The 21,669-nt window shown below is 36.3% G+C and overlaps 2 protein-coding genes across 2 annotated transcripts; both read right to left on the reverse strand.

Annotated features, from left to right (window-relative positions):
• Nucleotides 1-16,121, reverse strand: LOC129248239 (YTH domain-containing family protein). The gene is made up of 10 exons (XM_054887716.1): nt 15,945-16,121; nt 15,841-15,892; nt 15,728-15,749; nt 15,508-15,603; nt 15,346-15,450; nt 2,404-2,531; nt 2,179-2,343; nt 1,478-2,112; nt 516-1,407; nt 1-459 (listed from the first exon to the last, which is right to left on the reverse strand). The coding sequence occupies exons 2-10, from the start codon at nt 15,862-15,864 to the stop codon at nt 439-441; spliced, it is 2,088 nt and encodes a 695-aa protein (XP_054743691.1). The 5' UTR covers nt 15,865-15,892; nt 15,945-16,121; the 3' UTR covers nt 1-438.
• Nucleotides 16,122-20,537: 4,416 nt separating this feature from the next.
• On the reverse strand, nt 20,538-21,194 carry LOC129253019 (V-type proton ATPase subunit F-like). The gene is made up of 3 exons (XM_054891233.1): nt 21,103-21,194; nt 20,926-21,018; nt 20,538-20,861 (listed from the first exon to the last, which is right to left on the reverse strand). The coding sequence occupies exons 2-3, from the start codon at nt 21,001-21,003 to the stop codon at nt 20,547-20,549; spliced, it is 393 nt and encodes a 130-aa protein (XP_054747208.1). The 5' UTR covers nt 21,004-21,018; nt 21,103-21,194; the 3' UTR covers nt 20,538-20,546.
• Between the last annotated feature and the right edge of the window lie 475 nt (nt 21,195-21,669).

Genomic DNA, 21,669 nt, shown 5'->3' on the forward strand with positions numbered 1-21,669 from the left:
TTTGAGGTCGTCGGATTTTATTTATTTATTTTTTTATGTTGCAAAATTCGCATGCAGCGGATGCGTAAAATATAATAACGTTTACTTCAAAATAATAATGTATATACATGAATTTGTGAATGTACGTCATATTATTTTTTTATTAATTACAGTGTAACTCTATGGAATGACGTTGCAAACCCTGGATCTAAATAATCAATCGATTGGTTCAACATTAGTTTTGCCAATCACATAATAAGAATTCCTCATTATACGTCAAAATGTGACAAAATATGTGCAAGGTTTGCTTTTCAGCGAAAATCAACATAAGAATAACAACATAATTGAACTCTTCATAATATATTGTTCTCATAATTCACCATCGTATTACTGTTTTATCTCCGTAATAATATGTGCATATTTAATATTCTTCATAGTCAGCTTTTTATTCATGCTTTATCAGTAGTCATATTCGTTGTCCTACAGAAAAGGAAAAAAGTTATTGGGGCTAATTCGTGCTAATTTTGCCAACTTACTTTTAATATTTCTTTTGATGACGTCCGGAATTTCGTTTCCTTTTCACTAAAATCTCGCTCTCTGTGCTTCAGACGCTGTCCATAATCAAATTTATGCCCATGTCGGCTTCCATACTCATTATTATCTCTATCCACGTCAGCATCAGTTCGATCATCCCTTTCCTTTTGTTGTGAATCTGCAACGGGGCCCATTCTGTGGCTGTCGTTTCGGCGTTGGTCATTGAAACTGTTATGAAAACTTCCACGATATGAATTATTTCGTTCACGAAAACTAGTGCTACCGCCAATGAAATATTTTTGAGATCCGCCGATTCCTCGACTATCCCTTTCCCTATCTCGGTCGTCACTTTGACGGCTGTAATGTCTGCTAACGGGTGATGTCATTGTTAAATTATCGTACGGATTTGGCTTTTTTGAAACTTCCTCTTCTTGTTTTTTTTCGTAATGATAAAAATCGTCGAAAATGGACGTAGAGTGTTTATAGCAATGGAGTATTTGAAGAACTTCGATACCTTTAGCATTGGGCACTTCTTGAGTGTCGCGTGAGTTTGTAACAGATTTATTGTCATTATTTTCTAGACGAATATGCCTTAGTTTGGTGTTGGGAACATCTTTAACATAAATCCATTTAACTTTAAATTTTCCTTTCCACTTATCTTGGGACCAGACGCTGGACGTGGAATTGTAATCAACAGCGGTCATCATTTGAGCCATGCCACAAAAATGGCCGGAGCCATTTACAGAAAAGAAGAGAAGTATTTCTCCACCCTCCTTTTGTCGTTCTTTAAAAGCGTCATCTAGTCTCTTGTTGCCATGATCAGTTGAGCACCAAATCTCATATTTAATGCTCCGATGAATATCATCTTCCGAATACGATTTAATAACAAAAAATCTGTAAAAATATTGTATGGACGCGTTTAAATTAATTACTTAATTTTACTCATACTGCAAACTTGACATACCTTGCTGAAGTTGCAATATTCAAGTCGATTTCCAAAGGATTGTAGTTATTTTTGTCATGCAATTTTTCTAGCACTGCGTTCGATGCTTCAGGAGTAAGTTCTTCAACGTTTAAGCTTTGCTCCAACCGAGGCTCGTCGACCTCATGAGCTGCAGATTCTGGTTCCAAACGCGTATAAGTATTTCTACGTTCAGTGAATCGGGCTTGATGACCACTATTTCCAATTATGTTATCAGAACGTCTTTGACCTGCACTTGCACTTCCAGGTCCACGACTACTTTGGTCAAGAGGTTGGACGGACCAACTCTTACGTGAATTATTAGTTGGCGAAGTTCGGGCACGCCCATAATTACTGTTATTATAATTCGCCCTATTTTCTTCGCGAACATATTGACTTCCCTTATAACTTCTGTCTGTGTGCACCTCAATTTCATAATCACATCCGATTCCGACCGTATAATTAGGATCAGTTTCTGCAAATGATGTATCAGTTGACGCAGGAGGCGATGGTGCAGGCGGAGGATTGTTATTTGGCAACTCCCATGTATTTACATCCAGGTTATGCTTCCCTGGCACCATTGGTGGCGGAGGCATACCCGGACCTTTCTTTTTATGACTTAATGTTGAAAGATTAGTCTAAAATCATATTTTCGTTAATAAGCAATAAAAATAAAGTTATTTAATTTATAAACTATTCACTACCCTTGAAGTCAACTTTGCTGGTTGCGAAGCAATTGAGGCCCAAGTCGTTTTTTTGGGCACAGAAGTAGGGGGTGGCACAATTGTTTTCTTTTCCTCTGTTGGTACATTTATAATTGCCTTGCTATCAAATTTACCCGTCGCGTACATATTTTCCGTTCTGATCGGCTAAGAAAAAAGATCGTTTTATACAAATGAGTCATTTCTTTTATAAAAGATTTCACTTACTCTGTTAATATTTGAAGAATTGTCGATTACATGTTTCCCTTTTTTTTGGTTACCCCATGGGTTCGATTGGAAGTCATCTTTCTTCGTATTGCTAAATGTTGCTGGTTTTCCATGCTTTTTACTCGAGTCTAAAGAAAGCAATTCATATTTTTAAATAAATAATGAGAATAATTTGTAGTTCTAGTTATATGGGAACATAAACATGTAATTTCGATGGAAAAGGTAATGTAAAGAAATCTTAATTTTATGAACCTTTTTGGTATTGCACAGATTGTTATCGACGGTCGCAGTAGGCGAATGGGTTGGTGCGTGACTACCATTCGATGGTGTTTGGTTTCGAAAACCGCTATAGTGTGAGAGAGATTGAGAGTTTCGAATAGCGGATAGAATGTTTTTTCTAATAGCGGTTGCCCCTCGGCAGGCAATGGTAAACCTATTTCGGAGGCGGCGTGAAACTGGGACCTACAGTGGAAACAATTATGGGACAATACCAAAACGCTCACCACAAATCGTAAGAGCTCGGCCAAACAACCGACAATTTTGAAAGGATTGCACAAACCGTAACAATTAACAATAAACAATAAATATTTTAAAAATCAATTGAGGGGAAAAATTATGACTCTAGCTAATGCGAGTAAGCATGAACTCAAAAATGTCGAATTCCATATACTTAAATAGCACAAGGAAGATGTATAACTTTTTTGCAAATGGCGTCGTGCGACAATGGTATTTGACATTTGTGAACTAGGCAGCTGTTATGAAGCGCTATTCTCAGCAAGAGCGTGGAATAATTATGTTGATTTGTTTTACACAAAAATCGGTTGGTGGTGTTAACGCAGCGAGATATCGACGTCGTATCGCGCTAACTGGGCAAACGCTCCGGCGCTTAGCTGCCGGACTCGAACGACCGCTACGGTAGCGAGCGACAGTATTGCGGTGGTGGCTGCCGATATCGTTGAGATAGAAGAAACATCAATCAGGGCCACGCAGTTGAGCATCAGCAGACAGTCCCCACAACAAGTTTGTGTTTTCTGGTCGCGTAATATTCCGTTTTGACTATTTGGAAAATCCAGCAAGATGACCCGTTTTAACCATCCCAAACTTCTTTCTTTTGGCCTACTTGAAGTCGCAGGTTTCTGTTAACAAGCCTCCGACAATCGCAGAATATTCGATAGGAATGCGAACAGTTATCACCGGAAATTTTGTAATAAAACTGGCACATATGTGTGGGCTATGATAAACGAGTTTTTACTGCCTGAATTGGATGAGCGGGGCTTTGTGAAAATGTGGTTTCAACAAGACGATGCAACCGCACACAACCGGACACAATTGATTTTGTAAGGGAAGTGTTTTCTGGTCGCGTAATATTCCGTTTTGACGATTTGGAAAATCCAGCAAGATGACCCGCTTTAACCATCCCAACATTCTTTGTTTTGGCCTACTTGAAGTCGCAGGTTTCTGTTATCAAGACTGATGGTAGCCACTTGTCGAATTTCATCCTTTCCACTTAACAGAAAAATAGTAAAAATCCAAATAAAGATGCCCACTACTTAAAGTAATTTTTTTATTTACTTAGTAAAATTAAAATAAAAACAAAATTGATTCATTTTTTACCACCTTCTACGTAATATACAAACAAAACTTAGCATACAATTTGATAACAGATAGAAATTATAACCGTAGAAAGTATAGCAAATTTCAAAGGCCACCAGTTTTTCTCATCAGACGTTGTTCTCGATTGCAATGGACTCGCTTCTTCTAATAGCGGTCACCCTTCGGCAGGCAATGTGTATTTCTGTCATAAAAAAGCTCCTCATAAAAATATCTGCCGTTTGGAGTCGGCTTGAAACTGTACGTCCCTCCATTTGTGGAACAACATCAAGAGGCACACCACAAATAGGAGGAGGAGCTCAGCCAAACACCCAAAAAGGGTGTACGCGCCAATTATATATATATATATAATGGACTCACCCCTGTGATCCTCTGTGTTTAGCGTTAGAGTGTGAGTGAGTATCATTCATACTTACGCATAACGTCAAACTCATTGTAAGCCTCTTGTTTATGAATATTATAAAGCGTTTTTCAGTAAGAGCGCTTGAACTTTTTTTTTGAATAAAACACAAACGGTTTGACTTTTTTAACTAATTTTTTTTTTATTATCGAGTTTGAACATATACATTTAAGTATACAATTCGTTTTCTTTTGCATGACCACCGCGTGCACGTTTTACGAAGTCCAATCGTTGAACCCAATTTTCGACCACTCTTTTGCATAAATCGGCCGAAATTCCAGCAATTTCGCGTTCAATACTGGCTCTGAGCTCACAAATCGTCGCCGGCTTGTTACTGTAGACCAATGACTTCACATAACCCCAAAGAAAATAGTCTAGAGGCGTCAAATCACACGAGCGCGGCGGCCATTCGACCGGTCCATTTCTGGAAATAATGCGCTCATAGAACTTACTCTTCAACAAATCAATTGTAGTGTGTGCTCTGTGGCTTGTGGCTCCGTCCTGTTGAAACCACATATCGTCTAAGTCCATACCATTCAATTTCGGCCAAAAATAATCGTTTATCATGTCGCGGTATCGATTTCCATTCACAGAAACGTGGCGATCGTTCTCGTCAACGAAAAAATATGGGCCAATTACGCCGCCGGCATGTAAACAGCACCAAACAGTGATTTTTTCGGGATGCAACGGTGCCTCATGAATCACGTGTGGATTGCTTTCTGCCCAGTAACGCATATTTTGCTTGTTGACAAAGCCATTGAGCCAAAAGTGAGCTTCATCACTGAAGATGATTTTTTGGAAAATTTATAAATTTTCATAAAAAATTTGCACGATTTGCAATCGTTGTTCAAGTGTGTAGCGTTCCATGATGAAATGTATACTAATGAAGTTTACAAATGACAAGCGAAAAATAAAAAATATTGCGTCGTTCGCCCTCCCTATCAGAAAAAAGTTGAAGCGCACCTATTGAAAAACGCTATATATTCCATAGAATGGGAGATACAATTTACAATAAAAAAATGCATTCGAACCTTATAAAGCTTATTGTTTTTAGTTTACTGGGGCGGCAGCACTTGGTCGGGAAAATCCCCGAGTCATTCCGGTAGCGTATAACTGGCTGCCATGGGAATATCCGGAAAAGCATATTCAGAGATAGCGTCGGAATTCTGATAGTCAAAATAAACAAAACTACCACCAAAGCAAAAGAATTTACATATATTCAAGATGAGAATTCTGTTATTAATCAATTGCTGCAAAACACAAAGATTGTGAAGAAGCCATGATGAAGTATGCACACCGAAAATTTTAATTTGATTGCCTCCACTTTAGCAAAGCTCGCCAATTTTTGTTTTAGTTTTAATTTTCAACGAAGAAAAATACGCAGAACAATTTGTTACGAATTGAGAGATGATTTTGAGAATCGATATTTTGGGCATTACACTTGAACACGCAATTAATGCTGACGCTGGAAAACGATCGGTAGGTATTTATTGTGAGAATGCTGGAAAAATTCATGAGTTGCAAATAAAACGGTTGGTATTTCGACTCAACAGAGAATAGACGTTGAAAAATTTCATCCTACCCAATAACGCTTATCCATGTCGATGAGAAAATGTATACTACATACAAATCAGTCCTAATAAAGCTTTGGGAAAGCAAAATTACGCCAACGCTGATTCTTTGATTTAAAGAATAGAAAAATATTCATAACATATTTAAGATTGTAGTGTACCCCGTTACAATGCAATGCAAGAGTAATTAATATTTTCCATCGTCAATTAAAACATATTGAGAGGTCTCGCAGACACGAATACTTAACGACGGAATATATTACGTGCGCAACTAAGTTCTCGCTGTTTTTTGATGAAAATACAACTTTATTCTGAAAAAAAAAAAAAAAAAAAAAAAAAAAAAAAAAAAAAAAAAAAAAAAAAAAAATGGTTACAGGTGAATCATTGAAAGTATGGCCCATCGCAACAAGCTCTTCTTGGGTTTGACACGGATCCTCGTTGAACAATGCCTCCAATTGAGCGTCTGCGAAGATTTTTGGCCTTGCTTCACGCGGACGGTCGTCAACATTAAAATCACCATCTTTGAAGCGATGGAACCAATCTCGGCACATTGTTTCACTTAAAGCAGCATCTCCATAAACATTTTGCAGCTCTCGATGCGCTTCAGCCCCCGTTTTTTTTTTCGAATGAAAGAGGAAAATCCTTCCAGCAAATGAACTTAGTTGCGCACCTAATACTTTATTATTGTTGATCAAATTCAAACCGAAGGCGTGGAATTTTCAAGGGATCTAAACAAGGGCATGAAGAAGCTAACGCAAAAATCATCTACCACATCTGCAAGCTATCAACATGAACCACTTGGAAAAAGCGAGTCACACATTTGAATGCAAACAGGCAACGATAATAATGTACATAAAATTAACACCACGAAAGCCGCTCAAACTAATGCTAAAGTTCAAAGATGAAGGAAGTAAAAGCTGCAAGGTTGAATTTGTTTTTAAGGGGGGACCCTCATTTAGACGGTCGAAAAATGCATAATTTTTGGGAATTTTTTTCTCAGGTAAAATAACTTCAAACGTTTTGTAATTCATAAAGTACTTTAATAAATGTCTTGACTGTCTACAAAAATTTTCGGAGAAGAAAAAAAACATTTTAAGTATGGAAATATACACCTCGTCCATGGCACCTCATTCTATCTGTGTACATTCTAGCGCTCTGAATTTTTTTCTGAAATAAAAAAACCAAATTTTTTTTAAAACTTTAGGATAATACCTTCGATGTGACATTTTGATTTAAAAAAAAAATGTCGAAATTGATATTTTTTACCCAGTTTTATGTTAAAAGTGATTTTTCATGCATAAAAATTGACTTTAAAATTACAAAAAAATATGAAAATCTTTTTTTTTAAAAAAACACTTAATGTCACATTGAAAACAATTTAATTATCTTTAAAATGAGCTATTGTAAAGCCTGATTGGTTCAATACAGCGTTCTCAATTGTGTACACAAAATCGAAAAATGATGTTTCGAGAAAAACGCGTTTAAAGTTTTGGATACAGGCGATCAGGCCACCCGTCGCGTCCTGTTAAAAATTTTGTCACTCCTTCAAAAATACAGATATCGACTTGAAATTTTGAAAGTATATTCTTAAATAGTTGTAGAATAGATTAAAATTATTTCCAAAAAATCGATTTTTTTGACCCGATAAATGAGGGTCCCCCCTTAAGGGTCTGTCAGAATTCAGATGGCAATAAAAATTTGTACATGAAATGGATAAAGTTTTACGCAACATACTTAGAGCCCTGCCAAAGTGAGCTCGAACAACGTATACGGGGGTAATATTATATTAGTAAAATATGTATGTATGGCGACATGCGCAGATGAAATACTCCACCTGTTTCCTACCAGAAGGACATGGCTGAATTAAAAATTATGATAAATTGGACTTTTGCTGGTTAACGCATGAGCAACTAAAGTAAGTCATTTCCGAGAGTAAACAATGCTATGTGAATTTAAATATATGTACATGTTTAAATAATGCTCTCATGGAAATAATTCATTACGAATTTAATTTTCAGAGGAAAAATATGACGACAGAGAGACTCCCGCGATTCAGAACGAATCGAGCAAATATTTTTATTAATATTAAAATAGAAAAATAAACATGTATAGATATCTAATATTATTTCATTAATATATTAATATAAACAATATATATATGTATCAAAAACATCTCTTTCCTTCTCACTCGCTCGTGCACGTAAGCACCAACATCTGCTCAAGAAGCGCTAACGGGATGCGGGATGAAAAATTTCGAATTTTCAATTTTTGTTTTTTTGCACTTTGTTTTGAAAGCTGCTGTACTAGTAAATCATTTTGAAGAGATATCTGAAGAATATTTATTCAGTGGAATAAAAGCATTATATATACCCTCGTTGGGCACCCGGGGCTGGCAAGACTTTTTCGACTTTGGACGTGAATTCAACATATTTTTATTATAGCTAACGACTTGAGTTTCCAGGTAGCTGTCTAAAACTGAATTTTCTATTAATTTATGGATATAACCTTTTGATCCTCGAACAGGACGAAAAAAGGTCAGACCTGGGTGCCCAACCAAATGTTTTAAAGAGGGTGACCAACGGAAGGTTAATGTAATCCTCACATACTACAAGTAGGCTTTTTGACAGTTGTAGCATCCAAAAACAATTTTTTTCGAGTTGCTTTAGGCTATTGGTTCCTATTCGGCTCGCTTTGACCATGAATTATAGAAAAATTTGCTTCTAATAGCGGTCCCAGCGTTGCTTATAACACCGGCAGTGTATTTCTGCAATTAGACGGCATATGTAGATAACTGTGGACGTCTCCAGTTGTAGGAAAACAACAAGACCGCAAAACACAGAGGGAGGGAAAGATCGGCCAAATACCTCACAAAGGATTTGCGCGACTAATAAACAAACCAAATTGCTTACAGAAAATATAAACAAATTTTGTCAACAGTAATGTTTTTATTTCCGTTACAACTGAAGCAGTTTTAAAGAAACCTGGTTTTAATGTATCCAAAGACATGATTCGAGAATCACGTGCTCAAATTCCAGAGCACATTGAAAAAACTACTAAAACTCATTACGACACATCGAAAAGAAAAAAGAAAACTTATACTAAGGCAAATTCTAAAGGGAAAGGGGTTAATATTCACAGATAACTCTTTTTTCGAGCGAATAGGTGCGTACTACGATTTTGGTGTACAACTGATAATCGACAACTTCAACGAACTGTTAAGGTTCACGTTCTACCTTTGGAGCCATCCAACATGTAATAACTAGCGTAGAACATGTCTAGGCAGGTAATCGATACTCCAAACGCTTAGAATTACTAGCCACACTGGATATTAGAAATGCTTTCAACAGTTTCAGTTAGGACGACGTAATTGAAGCCTTTAAGGTAAAATTCAAGATCCCGAATAATCTATTGAAGATTATTCGTAGCTATCTAAGCAATCGCATGCTCTTATACGAAACGCGAGAAGGGTGTAAGACTAAACAAATAACAGCAGGTGCGGCCCAGGGATCAATACTCGGACCTGAACTTTGGAATATAAGTTACGATGAAATCTAATAGAAATGCCTGAGGATGTGCATTAAATGGGATACGCATATTACATTGCAGCTGTAATAATCGCCCGAAACACTGACGAAGCCAAAAGGAAGTTAAATCAGGTGATAATCCGAGTTCAGACATGGCTAGAAGACCATGAATTAAAGCTGGCCACAGAGAAAACAGAGCTAATCCTTCTAACGAACAGACGTATCCCATTAGAAGTAGACATACAAGTACTCGATGTCACTTTATCGACAAAAAGAGTGGTCAAGTACCTAGGAGTGCAATTAGACACAAGGCTAACTTACTGGGCGCCCATAAACCACGCTGCCACAAGAGTTGCCAAAGCACGCGGCATGTTAAGTAAGCTCAAACCTTGGAGGCCCAACGCAGAACAAGCGAAAACTTTTAATGGACACGACAAACTCGATTCTCTTATACGGATGCGAAATATGGGCAGATTCCCTAAGGGTCCAATGCCGGCGGAAAACTCTGCAATTTGTGCAACGCACCTGCGCTCTCAGGGTGGCTTCGTCATACAGAACAGTATCTGAAGCAGTGGTGTTAGTTATCAGCGGCACCATCTCTATAGATATTCTAGCACAAGAGCGCAAACGGAGATGGGAGGCAAAAAACACAGGAATCCCAGTACCACGCTTCTCCGATATTAGAGTTCAAACGCTCACACTTTGGCAGGCAAGATGGAACTCTGAACGGTATGGTAGATGGACAGCGAGACTAATACCCGATCTAAAAAGGTGGGTAGAAAGAAAGCACGGTGAGGTTAACTATTATTATAACAGATATTATCCGAAAAAAAAGTGCGAAATAGAAAGTTATGCTGAAGAGCATTGAGCATAGGTTTCTCAAAACAGGCGATCCTGGACGCAGGGTGAGTAAGTAAGTGTCCTTCTTAGGACGCCGTCTTGGCCCTCTACCTAGAAGCAATGCGGAAGCAGTCCCGGGGTGGAGGGAAAAATTCAAGAGAAGAGGAGGGAGTAGCGACGGTTACTATATGGTGCGAAGGCATTTTTACCCAACCTCACCGCAAAAAAAGAAAAGGTTCATGTTTGGGGCTGCTTCTCCAAAAAATGATTTGGCCGCTTATTTTTGTTTACCAACAGTTTGAATACAGTTCTGATCAATAAAATTTACCATAAAGCAGTATTACCGCCAGCTGCGGAATTGTTTGGAAGAACTAGCCAACTTGGATTTTACAAGAAAACAACGTTCCCAAGCATCGAGGCCAAAGGTGTGTAGAGTGGAAACAGCAAAATGGGATTGAAATGTTGGATTGGCCTTCACAGTCGTCTGATATCAACCCTATTGAAAATGTTTTGGCAATAGTTAAGCTACAACTCAAACGAAAATAATTTGCAGCCGATTACCTCCACAACTTGAGCAGAAATTACCATTACATAACCATATTATAATTCATTAACAATATTAAATAAATTAACTTGCTAAAAATATATTAATGAGCATTAGCAGCCAGGGCTATCAGCTCATCTTATATAAATATAATGCATATATTTTTTTCTAATTTTAGATTGTTGAATAAGTTGTTGATTGAATTTATGTTCACGTCATTGGGGAATCTTGAGGAGTTCAGTCCAATTGTGTTTGAGAAGACGGTTTCAGAAAAAATGTGCTTCAGAGTCAAAACATGTGGACAGAGCGAGCAAGTTGTCGGTGGACTGCCTGTTAGAAGTTGTTGATGGGTGCAAAGAGTGTGACATAGGCGGAGTCTTATAAGGTTTGAATATGATTTTTTGAAACATTTATTGGATAAGTAGGCGACGTGAGTTCTCGATTTTTGGTTGTGTAATGGTGGTTGAAATTAAACCAATTCTGTACTCTTACGTTTTGGATGTGGTTTAGTATAAATCGCCTGACATCTACTTTTCCGACTGTGTTCTTTGTTGTTACCGGTGTTGAGTTATTCGATTTTGCGACACGATCTGCTGCATCGTTGCCATGATACCAATGTGTCCAGGTATCCATAGCAATTTAATCTTTTGATCGTTTTCGATAAGCTTATCTGTAATTGAATTGACTATAATCGAGGTATAGGTTGGATTTTAGACTGCTTTCAGGACCGACAAGCTGTCGGTACATATGAGGACTTTGGGAGCGTGAACATGTAGTAACACATACATTTGATATATGTTAAAAAATTAATTAGAAAACTACATATAACGGGTGTTTCTTTTAAGGGGTTATACGCAGTTATGACTTTCAAAAAAATCGATTTTTTATTGCATTTTTGTAATGTACATATATTCAAAAGTATACGCACGAAATTTGAAGTAGATCTAAGCAATACTTTCGGAGTTATACCTAAATATGTAGAGATGCCTCGGCACGTTTTAAGGTAGGTATTGAAACTTTAAACGTGTTTTTTTCAAAACGGCATTTTTCAAGTCGGTGTACACGATATCTCGAAAACGGCTTGTTTGATCGGTCAACCGTTTTAACTCAATCTTTAAAGATACATTTTCTAGTAATTAATCGTTCCTTTTGTAAATCTGATACTTATTTTGCATTTTATAATCAATTTACGGCCAAATTTTAACGTAAAAATCGAAATCATTTCTTTTAAAAGCTGCCATTTTGTGAAAATTCACTATTTTGATTAGCCGAACGATTAATTACTAGATAATCCAATATATTAACAAAATTTGTTTGGTTTTTTGATTTCAGATAATCCAATCCTGAGTTACGATGTACACCGTAAATCGTCTTTTTTTAAAGGAGGTTCCAGAAATCGCCTGCAGCGCGCTCTATAATCAACATTTTCATAAATAAAAAATTTTGTTACGTTCTTGAAGGATGCTTTTATAACCGCCAAAAATTTTCAAATTAAAATATTCTGAAGTTTCTTCAGGATAAATCCTTGACAACCCGTCTTTTATTTGCTTCATAACTGCGTATAACCCCTTAAAGCATGAGAACTTAAAATAATAATACAAAACAGAAATATTGTAGAAATTATTTTTTTTGTTAAAATCTGGTAGATAATTCATGGCATTTATTTTTTGATTATGATATCTGGCATGTGTATTTAATTGTTATTCGCGCTGTGTGGCAAGTTGCAACGTCTTGTTGGAAACAAATTTCGTCGATGTTTAGCTGATTAAACAAACGCTGATGGAGTCAGTAAAAGTACGTTCACATATGTATGCATTAATTACCAATAAATCCACAAAATTAATCTACCCGTTCACATATGGCAGATTATCTGCAAAATTGACAATCAGCTGTCAATACTGTTGTGAAAGGTTTTTCTTCATAGAAATTATTTTGGTGGAATATTTCGGTGTTTTTGGTTTGTTTAATTATTATTAACGATATGAAGAAAAGACAAAGAGAAGAAATAGCTTATTTAATTGCGCTATTGGCTGCTAATAATAAACAGTTTACAACGACGGTTACTGAGGTTTCAAAAAATTATGGCAGCAATACGCATACGAAATTCGATATTACATTTTACAATAAGTAATAAGGGGACACACGTTTATGGACAAACGCTTCTTTCTGTTATATGAATGCATACTTAATAATACCTAACAAACATTTTATTAGAATTATGTCTACAAAACTGTTTTCTTTGCTGAATCAATTTTATTTAGTGTCTACCTTGCCGTTTTTCTTTACACGTGTAAAAATAATGATCTATTACACAGAAAACACAGGGTTGTATGTCAAAAAGTATGGTTAGTACCTAGGATTATTTTAAAACCTCAGATTTTGAGGGAGAAATTTTGTATGGGAAATCTCGCTTTTTTATTTCGGATTGGGAGTTAAGCACGAAAAAATAGATCATCTACTTATATGTGAACGTATTATAACTAAGCTTTTCAGTTATCAAAAAATATCTTCGCATAAATAAATATAATGGCAAAGCAATAACAATTATGTTTGCTTTAATTGCCTTTTATTATTTTTATTAAAAGTGCATATATTTTATTTATATAGAAGCTGTAAGATTATCAGTAAATATTTAGATAGTTCTCATAAGATGAAATAAAAAAGAGACCGTCTTGGCTGAGTTCTCTTTAATACCAAAAGTGCCTTTTCCCTTTATACTGGCCAGCTAAACTCACTTGGAATAACTTATCAACTTTGGATTGTACCGGGGCACATTGGGATTGAAGCATATAAGATTGCCGACAAATTCACAAATAATGGAGCAACAACTCCCCTTCTGGGCCCTTCAGAGCCCTAAACTACTACCTGAATGAACTGGGGATCAATTCATGAAATCTGCGAATTCTGAAAAAAGTTGTTAATGTCGCAGTGCTCCATCCCAAACAATGAATATAATACAATAGTTTCACTACCAACCTCTCCATTTCAGATATTCAAAATGTGTTATTGCGGGATAAAATTCAAAAATATGTGTTCGATAACACGAAGACTGCTGGAGATTAGCTTGTGAACGATATTTCAGAAAGGGAAATTTAATTAACTAACATAGTGGCATTAGGTCTCGACACAACTAAGGAGTCCAACCACCACCTATTGCGAACGAACAGCTTCAGCTGCCTCGTGAAATCAAGCTTTCTTTGGCACAATTACATTCCCAATATTAAAGCAGGTTAAACTCTATTTAGGATCGACCCCGGCATACTCAACATATGTCTGCACCTATTCACGTGCACCATTAACACTACCCTTATAACACCTCTCTCCCTGTGCACCCAACCCGTCGAAACAGCATGTGACTTCACCAAGAATGGCAGGACTTGCTAAATCCATACACAACAAACAGCACTACTAGAAGACATAGAGAGCTCCACTCCCCCACTGGTAGTTCTTGGGTTGTTGTTTTAACAGCATAGGTAGCCCTGTCAGTGTAGGCATATCATCGGTCGTCTTCGTCTAGCTCATCTAGGGGTAGGCCCAGGAAACATGCTGTTTCGACAGGTTGGGTCCAGAGGGAGAGGGGGTTAGATGAGTCGTTGAAGGGGGCATGTGAAGAGGTGGTTAGTGTTGTGCGAGGTACCTTCACATGCCGGACATGTGTTTCGTATGACGGGGTCGATTCTGGATATGTAGGAGTTTAACCTGCTACAGTATCCAGAACGTAGTTGTGCAGGTGTTACACGAGTCTCACGGGGTAGCTGGAGCTCTTCGTCTGCAATAGGTGGTGGTTGGACTCCGATTACGGCATTCACAGGACGGGAGTTCATGAAGGTGGTAACGGTCTCCCGGTGAATGTCGTTTATTGACTGTCTAAATACTGTCCGGTCCAGTAGGTTGCGGTCAGTTTTTTCTTGGGTCAAGGACAGTCCTTCACAAAATATTTTCGACTTTCAATTTTCTCTCTCTGCAATTTAAACCGAGCCTCATAGTACCCACAATTAAGTCGTCATCTGATAAAAAGGTAGGAAAAAATCACAACCGTATCATATTATTTAGTTAATGTTAACCGAAGATCTTATATAAAATCATTTCTAACCGACTACGGTAGCTTGTTAGATAATAAACTCTTGTATGGTATTAAGATGTCAAGTCGACAACTGAGAGCCAAGTCAACAAAAAAAAAACATCTTACAACAATTGCACCAGACTTCCCGGTAAAAGAAAAACTGACCCAATAGAAGATAGACCAAAAGTCGGCCACGCATGATTATAATTAAGATATTTTTAGTGTTGGTTAAACAAATTAAATAGCATTGGGAAATTCTTGTTACAATAATAGAAATTGAATTCTCTTAGTTTTGCTAATTTAATATTTTGAATGCTGTCATATCACTATTGTACACTTTTTTGGCATGGGTTAGTCTGCTAGTCTGCAAAAATTAACTTCAAACTTACCATAGTTGTTTGGTTTTCTTGGTTTTTGGTTGCTCCAGGAAACATTTTGACTCTCTTTTACATTAAATGGCGGAAATTGAAACTGCATTGAGCTGTGGTGGGAGCCTTAAATTTAATAAATATATTATTGCAATAATTGATACATAATTCATAGCAACGTACATATATTTTCATCGATTGCTGGGGACGATAAGTTTTCATATGAAGCTTCATCGACTTGCTGACTCCATGGGATGTTCCGCTCCTCAACAGTTTTTGCTTTTTTATAAAAACAAGTAAACACGATAAAAGTTAGTCTAAATTGAAAATATAGGCTATCAAGTTTTTTCCTTAAGCTTTTAGTGATACGATTTTACAACAATTTTCTTTCAGCAACTGTTACCTGTGTTTCCGGGCACTTTCATCTGAATTAAAAAAATATGCACATTTATTAGATAAAACACTTTTAAACATTAAAATATTAAATCTTTTTTAACTAAACAGTACTAAAAATACCTGATCTGATACGCTTGATGACATTTGCTGTAAATTTTTATATTGAACTTTTCTGCAAAAAAAAAAGATTTATCGACCGTGTATCGAATATAATTTTTGTTTACCTCTTAAAAATTATAAATATAAACAAGAAAAGACGTTTGTTAAAATTTAATGCTTGATTGAAGTTTGTAGTCAAATAATATGTGCTTAAAATTGTATATTTTTTATTTAATTCGTCACTTAAAGAAGTTGAGAAGCGAACAAAACCCACACACACACCAACAACGAATACACGATTCGACGCATAGAATTCAGATATGTTTCATTTCCATATACCAGATTTTCCCTTAATTGCCTCACGCATCTCTAACAAAGTTCGTTAAATTAATATGTCAACGGCCTGTACTCCAGTGTTGCTTATCGAATTTATATACTATAGTGCTTTTTACACGGAGATCATGAATTTGTTATTCGTAATTCCTTAAGTTCTGTCGTAATACTAATTTTGTAGAATTTCTGGTTTACCCAGCACATCCGTAGTAAACACGTTTACCAAAATTTTAAGTATGGCTCGAAGTCAATTTGTTGGCCACAAGTTAAAAATAATAGGAAGTAGACTTTGCAATTAATTTGCAACATAACTTGTTCATTTTAAATGTATGAAGGCGAGTTTTTTTACAGAATCGGTTAAACGAAACACATTTTTTTAGTGAATTATAAAATGGAAATTATCGCAATTTTCGAATATAAAATAAAAAAATGCTAGCAAAAAGAAAAAATACATACAACAACAAACAGAGTAAGTTAAAATAAAATAAAATTTAATATAACGAATAACATTTAATTTAAATTTTATTTAATACTAAAAAAAAAATAGTTGACAAAACTATGTTAGTAAAATTCACAAATTAAAGAGATTCAGTTTCGAATTCAGTTATCTACGCTCTTAAAACAAGGTATATAATATTTTTATTTATTTTACATAAGGCCCACGCCCAGTCTTCAGTAGAATATAATAATAGTAATAATAATAATTTGGCCACCGTAGCCGAATGGTTGATGCGCGACCACCATTCGGAATTCAGAGAGAACGTATGTTCGAATATCGATAAAAGACCAAAATGAAGAAAAAGTTTTTTTTAATAGCGGTCGCTCCTCGGCAGGCAATGGCGAACCTCCGAATATATTTCTGCCATGAAACAGCTCCTTATAAAAATATCTGCTGTTCGGAATCGGCATGAAACTGTAATTATTAACATTTTTGGAACAACATCAAGACGCACAAATAGGAACACGAAAAAAGCGTGTACGCGCAAATTGTTATATATAGTAGTAATTGAAGCTTACACCCATTGCCGGGGGCTTGGCGGAGCTCCTCTGCCTATTTGTGCTGTGTGTCTTGATTATTTTCCCCAATTGGCGCGACCTACAGTTTTAAGCCGCCTGTTTTTTATGAGGAACTTTTCAACGGCAGAAATATACTTTCAGGTTTCTATTGCCTTTCAAGAGGGAACCGTTATCAGAGAAGCTTTATCAGTTATTTCAGTTTCGTGCCCGATTGATAATCACACGTCAACCCATTCGGATACGGTGGCAGTCGTTACTATAAATTACATAAATATATGATTAATTAATAGCAGAAGCCGAAGAGTAAAGTAGAGGCTTTGTGAAAATTAGAAAATCTAGGCAGCTTACTTTAATTTATTTCGTTTTAATTGAAATAAATTATTATACAATTGTACATCGGACTTATTTTTGGCGGCTCGCCATTTCGTGTATCAACTATTTAGTTGCATAGGGATTAGGGAGTCTCACATTTAATTGGTGGTCAGGAAAACGATTGATTCCAATGAGCGTAAGCATAAGTGTGACGGGCATACTGACCGCAAGAGGAAGCCTCGCTGACCACTAGACTATGCCAATATTATTTTCAGCGGTCGCACACGATGTAGATAAAAGAATATCCAACTCTAACTCCTATGTTCTAATACAGGAAAACAACGTTCTACGAAGCAATGGGTGATTGGTCGCATCACCACAATTGTCCCGCGCCAAGATGGATTTTCGGAAGGTAAACTCAGAGTCGTGTGTGATTTTCCATTTTCCCGTTGAATGTGTTAAAATTTATTTTAAACAGTTTTAAGAGATTTTTATACAATTCAAGGTCGGGGAAGGGCTTGAGCGATTAGCAGGGTCAAGTATGTGAAGTATCATAGTGGTAACAAAGTACCTAGCCTTTCTCATATCAAGATAAAAGTAAATGCTAAGGAATAATATCCCACACGAGGTAACTCTGTCGTTTACAGAACACTGCGTATCTGGACTACGGGCCAACTGTATTCGAACGGAGTCTCGCGTATACCGGTCCAACTCCCTGTATACCGGTGGATTTGCTGCGATATGGTGCTCTACCGTAGACGACCGAACTCCACCCTTTATTATTACTTCTGACCACCCCAAGATCTTATTTAAATTAGTCTTATCAAAACACCTCAGCCCAATCCCGGGAGGCGACCTCACGCTTGATCAATGGGTGTCTTTGAAAAGGGTCAGAGATGTTCGCGTCAATGCAAAATAAGAAATGACAAAATAGAAATGCGTTTGACGCCGCCAAAGAAACCGATCTTCAATAGACAAAAACCGGCCTTCTGGACAACATCCAGAGTATATCTAAAAGACATTCACTTTGGCTCGTCCATAGCCCCGCCAAATTCAAGGGATGATAGAATTCGCCGTGTCGTAAAAGGCTATAAGTAAACAAACAAAAGGAATGAGAATTACTTGTTTGTGAAGAGGAAGAGTAGGTGAAAGCCACGGAGACAAGCAAACACAAGAAATTATTCGCACAGACACACACTTTCTTGCCGCGGTATCTTCCGCATAAAAACGCAACCAAACTGTATCTGGAGGTTATATATTAATTTGTGCTTCACAATTTAATACACGGCACTTCGTTTGCATTAGGTTAAACCTCACAAATCACAATATTACCAAGACATTCACTGAATTTTCACAAACATGTAATTTTTCCTAATTTTATTTTTATTTCTTATTTATTTATATAAACGTAAAATCAAAGTTCTTATTTCTGATACATCTTCTTCCACACTTCCCTTAGATAACGGAACTCCTCAGGGATCTCCGTTATCAGTTATTTTGCTCACCATAGCATTCGACGAAATTAGTTCTATCCTATCAAATTTTCCTAATATATGTCACCAGCTATATGCTGATGACCTTCTCCTATTTTCCAAATCTTTCCTAATTTTATTTGCTTGTTTTGTATTGCGAACTCAGCTGACGTCACACTTGTTAAAATCGCGAAAAATTAAGTCACTGTTTTAATGGCGGCACTGTAGATAATCAATTCGCCTTAATCCAAAACTATTACCCTAAAAAAGGTACATTAAACAGATGGAGTTGTAATTCTTATTTTCTATTTATCTGGTAGGTATATTTTCAAATTAAGTTAAAGTTGCTCTGAACTGACAATCTGTGTTTATAGATTTTGACATTCTACTGTATGAAAGCAAACTACATTGCTCATGCTATTTTATAATTCTTATAATTAAATCCAACCCACCAGTGTTCGCTACTTTTTTCTTTGTACGCAAACATCTCCGAACCTAAAATAGTTATGATAAATAATAGGAATGAAATAAAATTCATAATAATTTATATTATTTATAAAAAAATTAAATTAGAAAAATAACTCTGTTCGCAAAAACTGCTAACTCCTTGGAATCGAAATTTTGCGTGCAAAGAAGAAAGTAGACGTTCTGAAATCACATTACGGAGCCGATGAATACTTACCAGTTAAAAACTCTTCAGTATCCAATCCCTCTACTGTGAAAGTTCTAACTTATTCTAAGTATATCTGTGCTTCACATTTTCTATATGGCAGCATTCGCTCAACTTCAAACTCATAAACCTATTCCCTGCAATCGATAGTTGCTCTAGCCACACTATGAAACTTTGCCTGAAATTTAGGGTCTCTCAGTGCCCATACGCCTAAGTTGGTAAAATGTAATAACGAAAAATGATATGAAAATAAACAGAGTAACTTGCAAAAATACTGCGCTCAGGATAGCGAGGGAACATTTTCTTGTGTCGCTTGATCATCAACTCCACAGTGAGCTGAGTATGCTCTTCGTCAAAAAGGAGAGGAATCAGTTTATGCCATGAAGCTACCTGTACACGCACAGTGTTCTAAAGGAAGCTCAGCTAGCTTCTGGGCACGCTAGAAGCTCTTCTTCAAATCACAAACTCTCACTCTCAGAATATTGATATCCTGTGATTCCGGTGTTTCTTGGTCGGTGTTATGTTAACGGACCGTGGACTGTCACTCCAGCAGCATTCTTCGTGCATGTATGGGGAACATTTATGTTTCGACAACAACAACGATTGATGACTCCACCGCAATAATAAGGGTTTTGTAAATTGCTATAGTAACAAACCGCGTTATCCTGGCACAGTTACGTTCTGGACACTCTTGTAGGATAAACTCCTGAATATCTATAACTGTATACATGCAACATAAGGTAACCAACATGACGCTAACCACCTCTTCATAGTCCCACTTAAATATATTTATTTAAAAATTCTCACTGTAATTCCAAATTGAATGAAATTGACTATGACTGATAGCTCTACTACACTCAGCAGAGATCTATAAGCTGCTACAACACATTATTTGAAAATAAGAAAAATTCTCGTACAATATTCTATCCTTTTATTTTCATTTTCATTTTTTTTAAAGCTCCTTGCTTACGCTCCATTTCGTGGACAATTGTATCTTTAGTAGGAATTTCTAAAATAATTGGAATGGTTTTTACAACATGGGGTATGACTTGTGCCAAATGTGGTATTATATAACTTCCCAAAAAAATTACACCTAAATTTTTGCGGTTGCATAAATAAGAAAAAAAATGTTCCATATCCGGTACCGGTGTATCTTCTTTAACAACCATAAAATTTTTGTCTAATTCTGGACCAGAAACTTCTCCAATGCCTGCCAACAAAAACCCAATTGTTGTTTCCTATGAACAAATATTTCATTGAATAATGAATATTTAAAACTTTATTATATTTCAATTCGCTTACCAAATCAGCCATAATACCAATAAGCATACGAGAGTCGGTGCTTATGGAGCGTCTAGATGATGAACGATGGGTGGACATGAGGTAAAAAAAGGGCTACACAAAATTATAAGATGTTTTAATAAATTCAAATTCAAATAAATTAATAAAATTTAAATATGTATTTCATTCTGACGCTACCGTTCCGAATGTTGCTCGGTGACCTTGATATGATGTATTTACAAGTTAGAGAAAACACTTAGTTCAGCAATACCTGAGCCCACTGTAACCATGTAATTTGAAATATAATAGGGTGTTTAAATTATGCAGTTTTTTGTTGAAGGTAACAAACGTCTGATGTAAACGATCTTTCAACAAAGTTAGTCGCCGGGTAACTTTGAGTCATTCAAATTCTTCGATCAACTCTGGGTTTGCTTAGATTCTGCACCATTTTGGAAGTGAACTTCTTTTGACTTCATTTACGACAATCATTCATTAATATACAATACACATACGAATAGTTGTGCCTAATGTAAATAAGGTAGGCAACTTTTTCACATCCAACTGATCGCCCTGTAAATATTTTTTTTAACACCGATGTATTTGTTAAAATAATCGAATGTATCATTTACAAGGCGCGAAATACACTTGCTTGTCAAACCTACTTTTTTCATTGATTCATGCACACACCAGCAAGCATATTTCTTTATTTACGGTTAGCGATGAGTATATTTGCAAATCATTTTGAGAAATTGTAGGCAATTAAAC

Source organism: Anastrepha obliqua, chromosome 1 (genome assembly GCF_027943255.1).
Source record: "Anastrepha obliqua isolate idAnaObli1 chromosome 1, idAnaObli1_1.0, whole genome shotgun sequence".
Taxonomy (NCBI): domain Eukaryota; kingdom Metazoa; phylum Arthropoda; class Insecta; order Diptera; family Tephritidae; genus Anastrepha; species Anastrepha obliqua.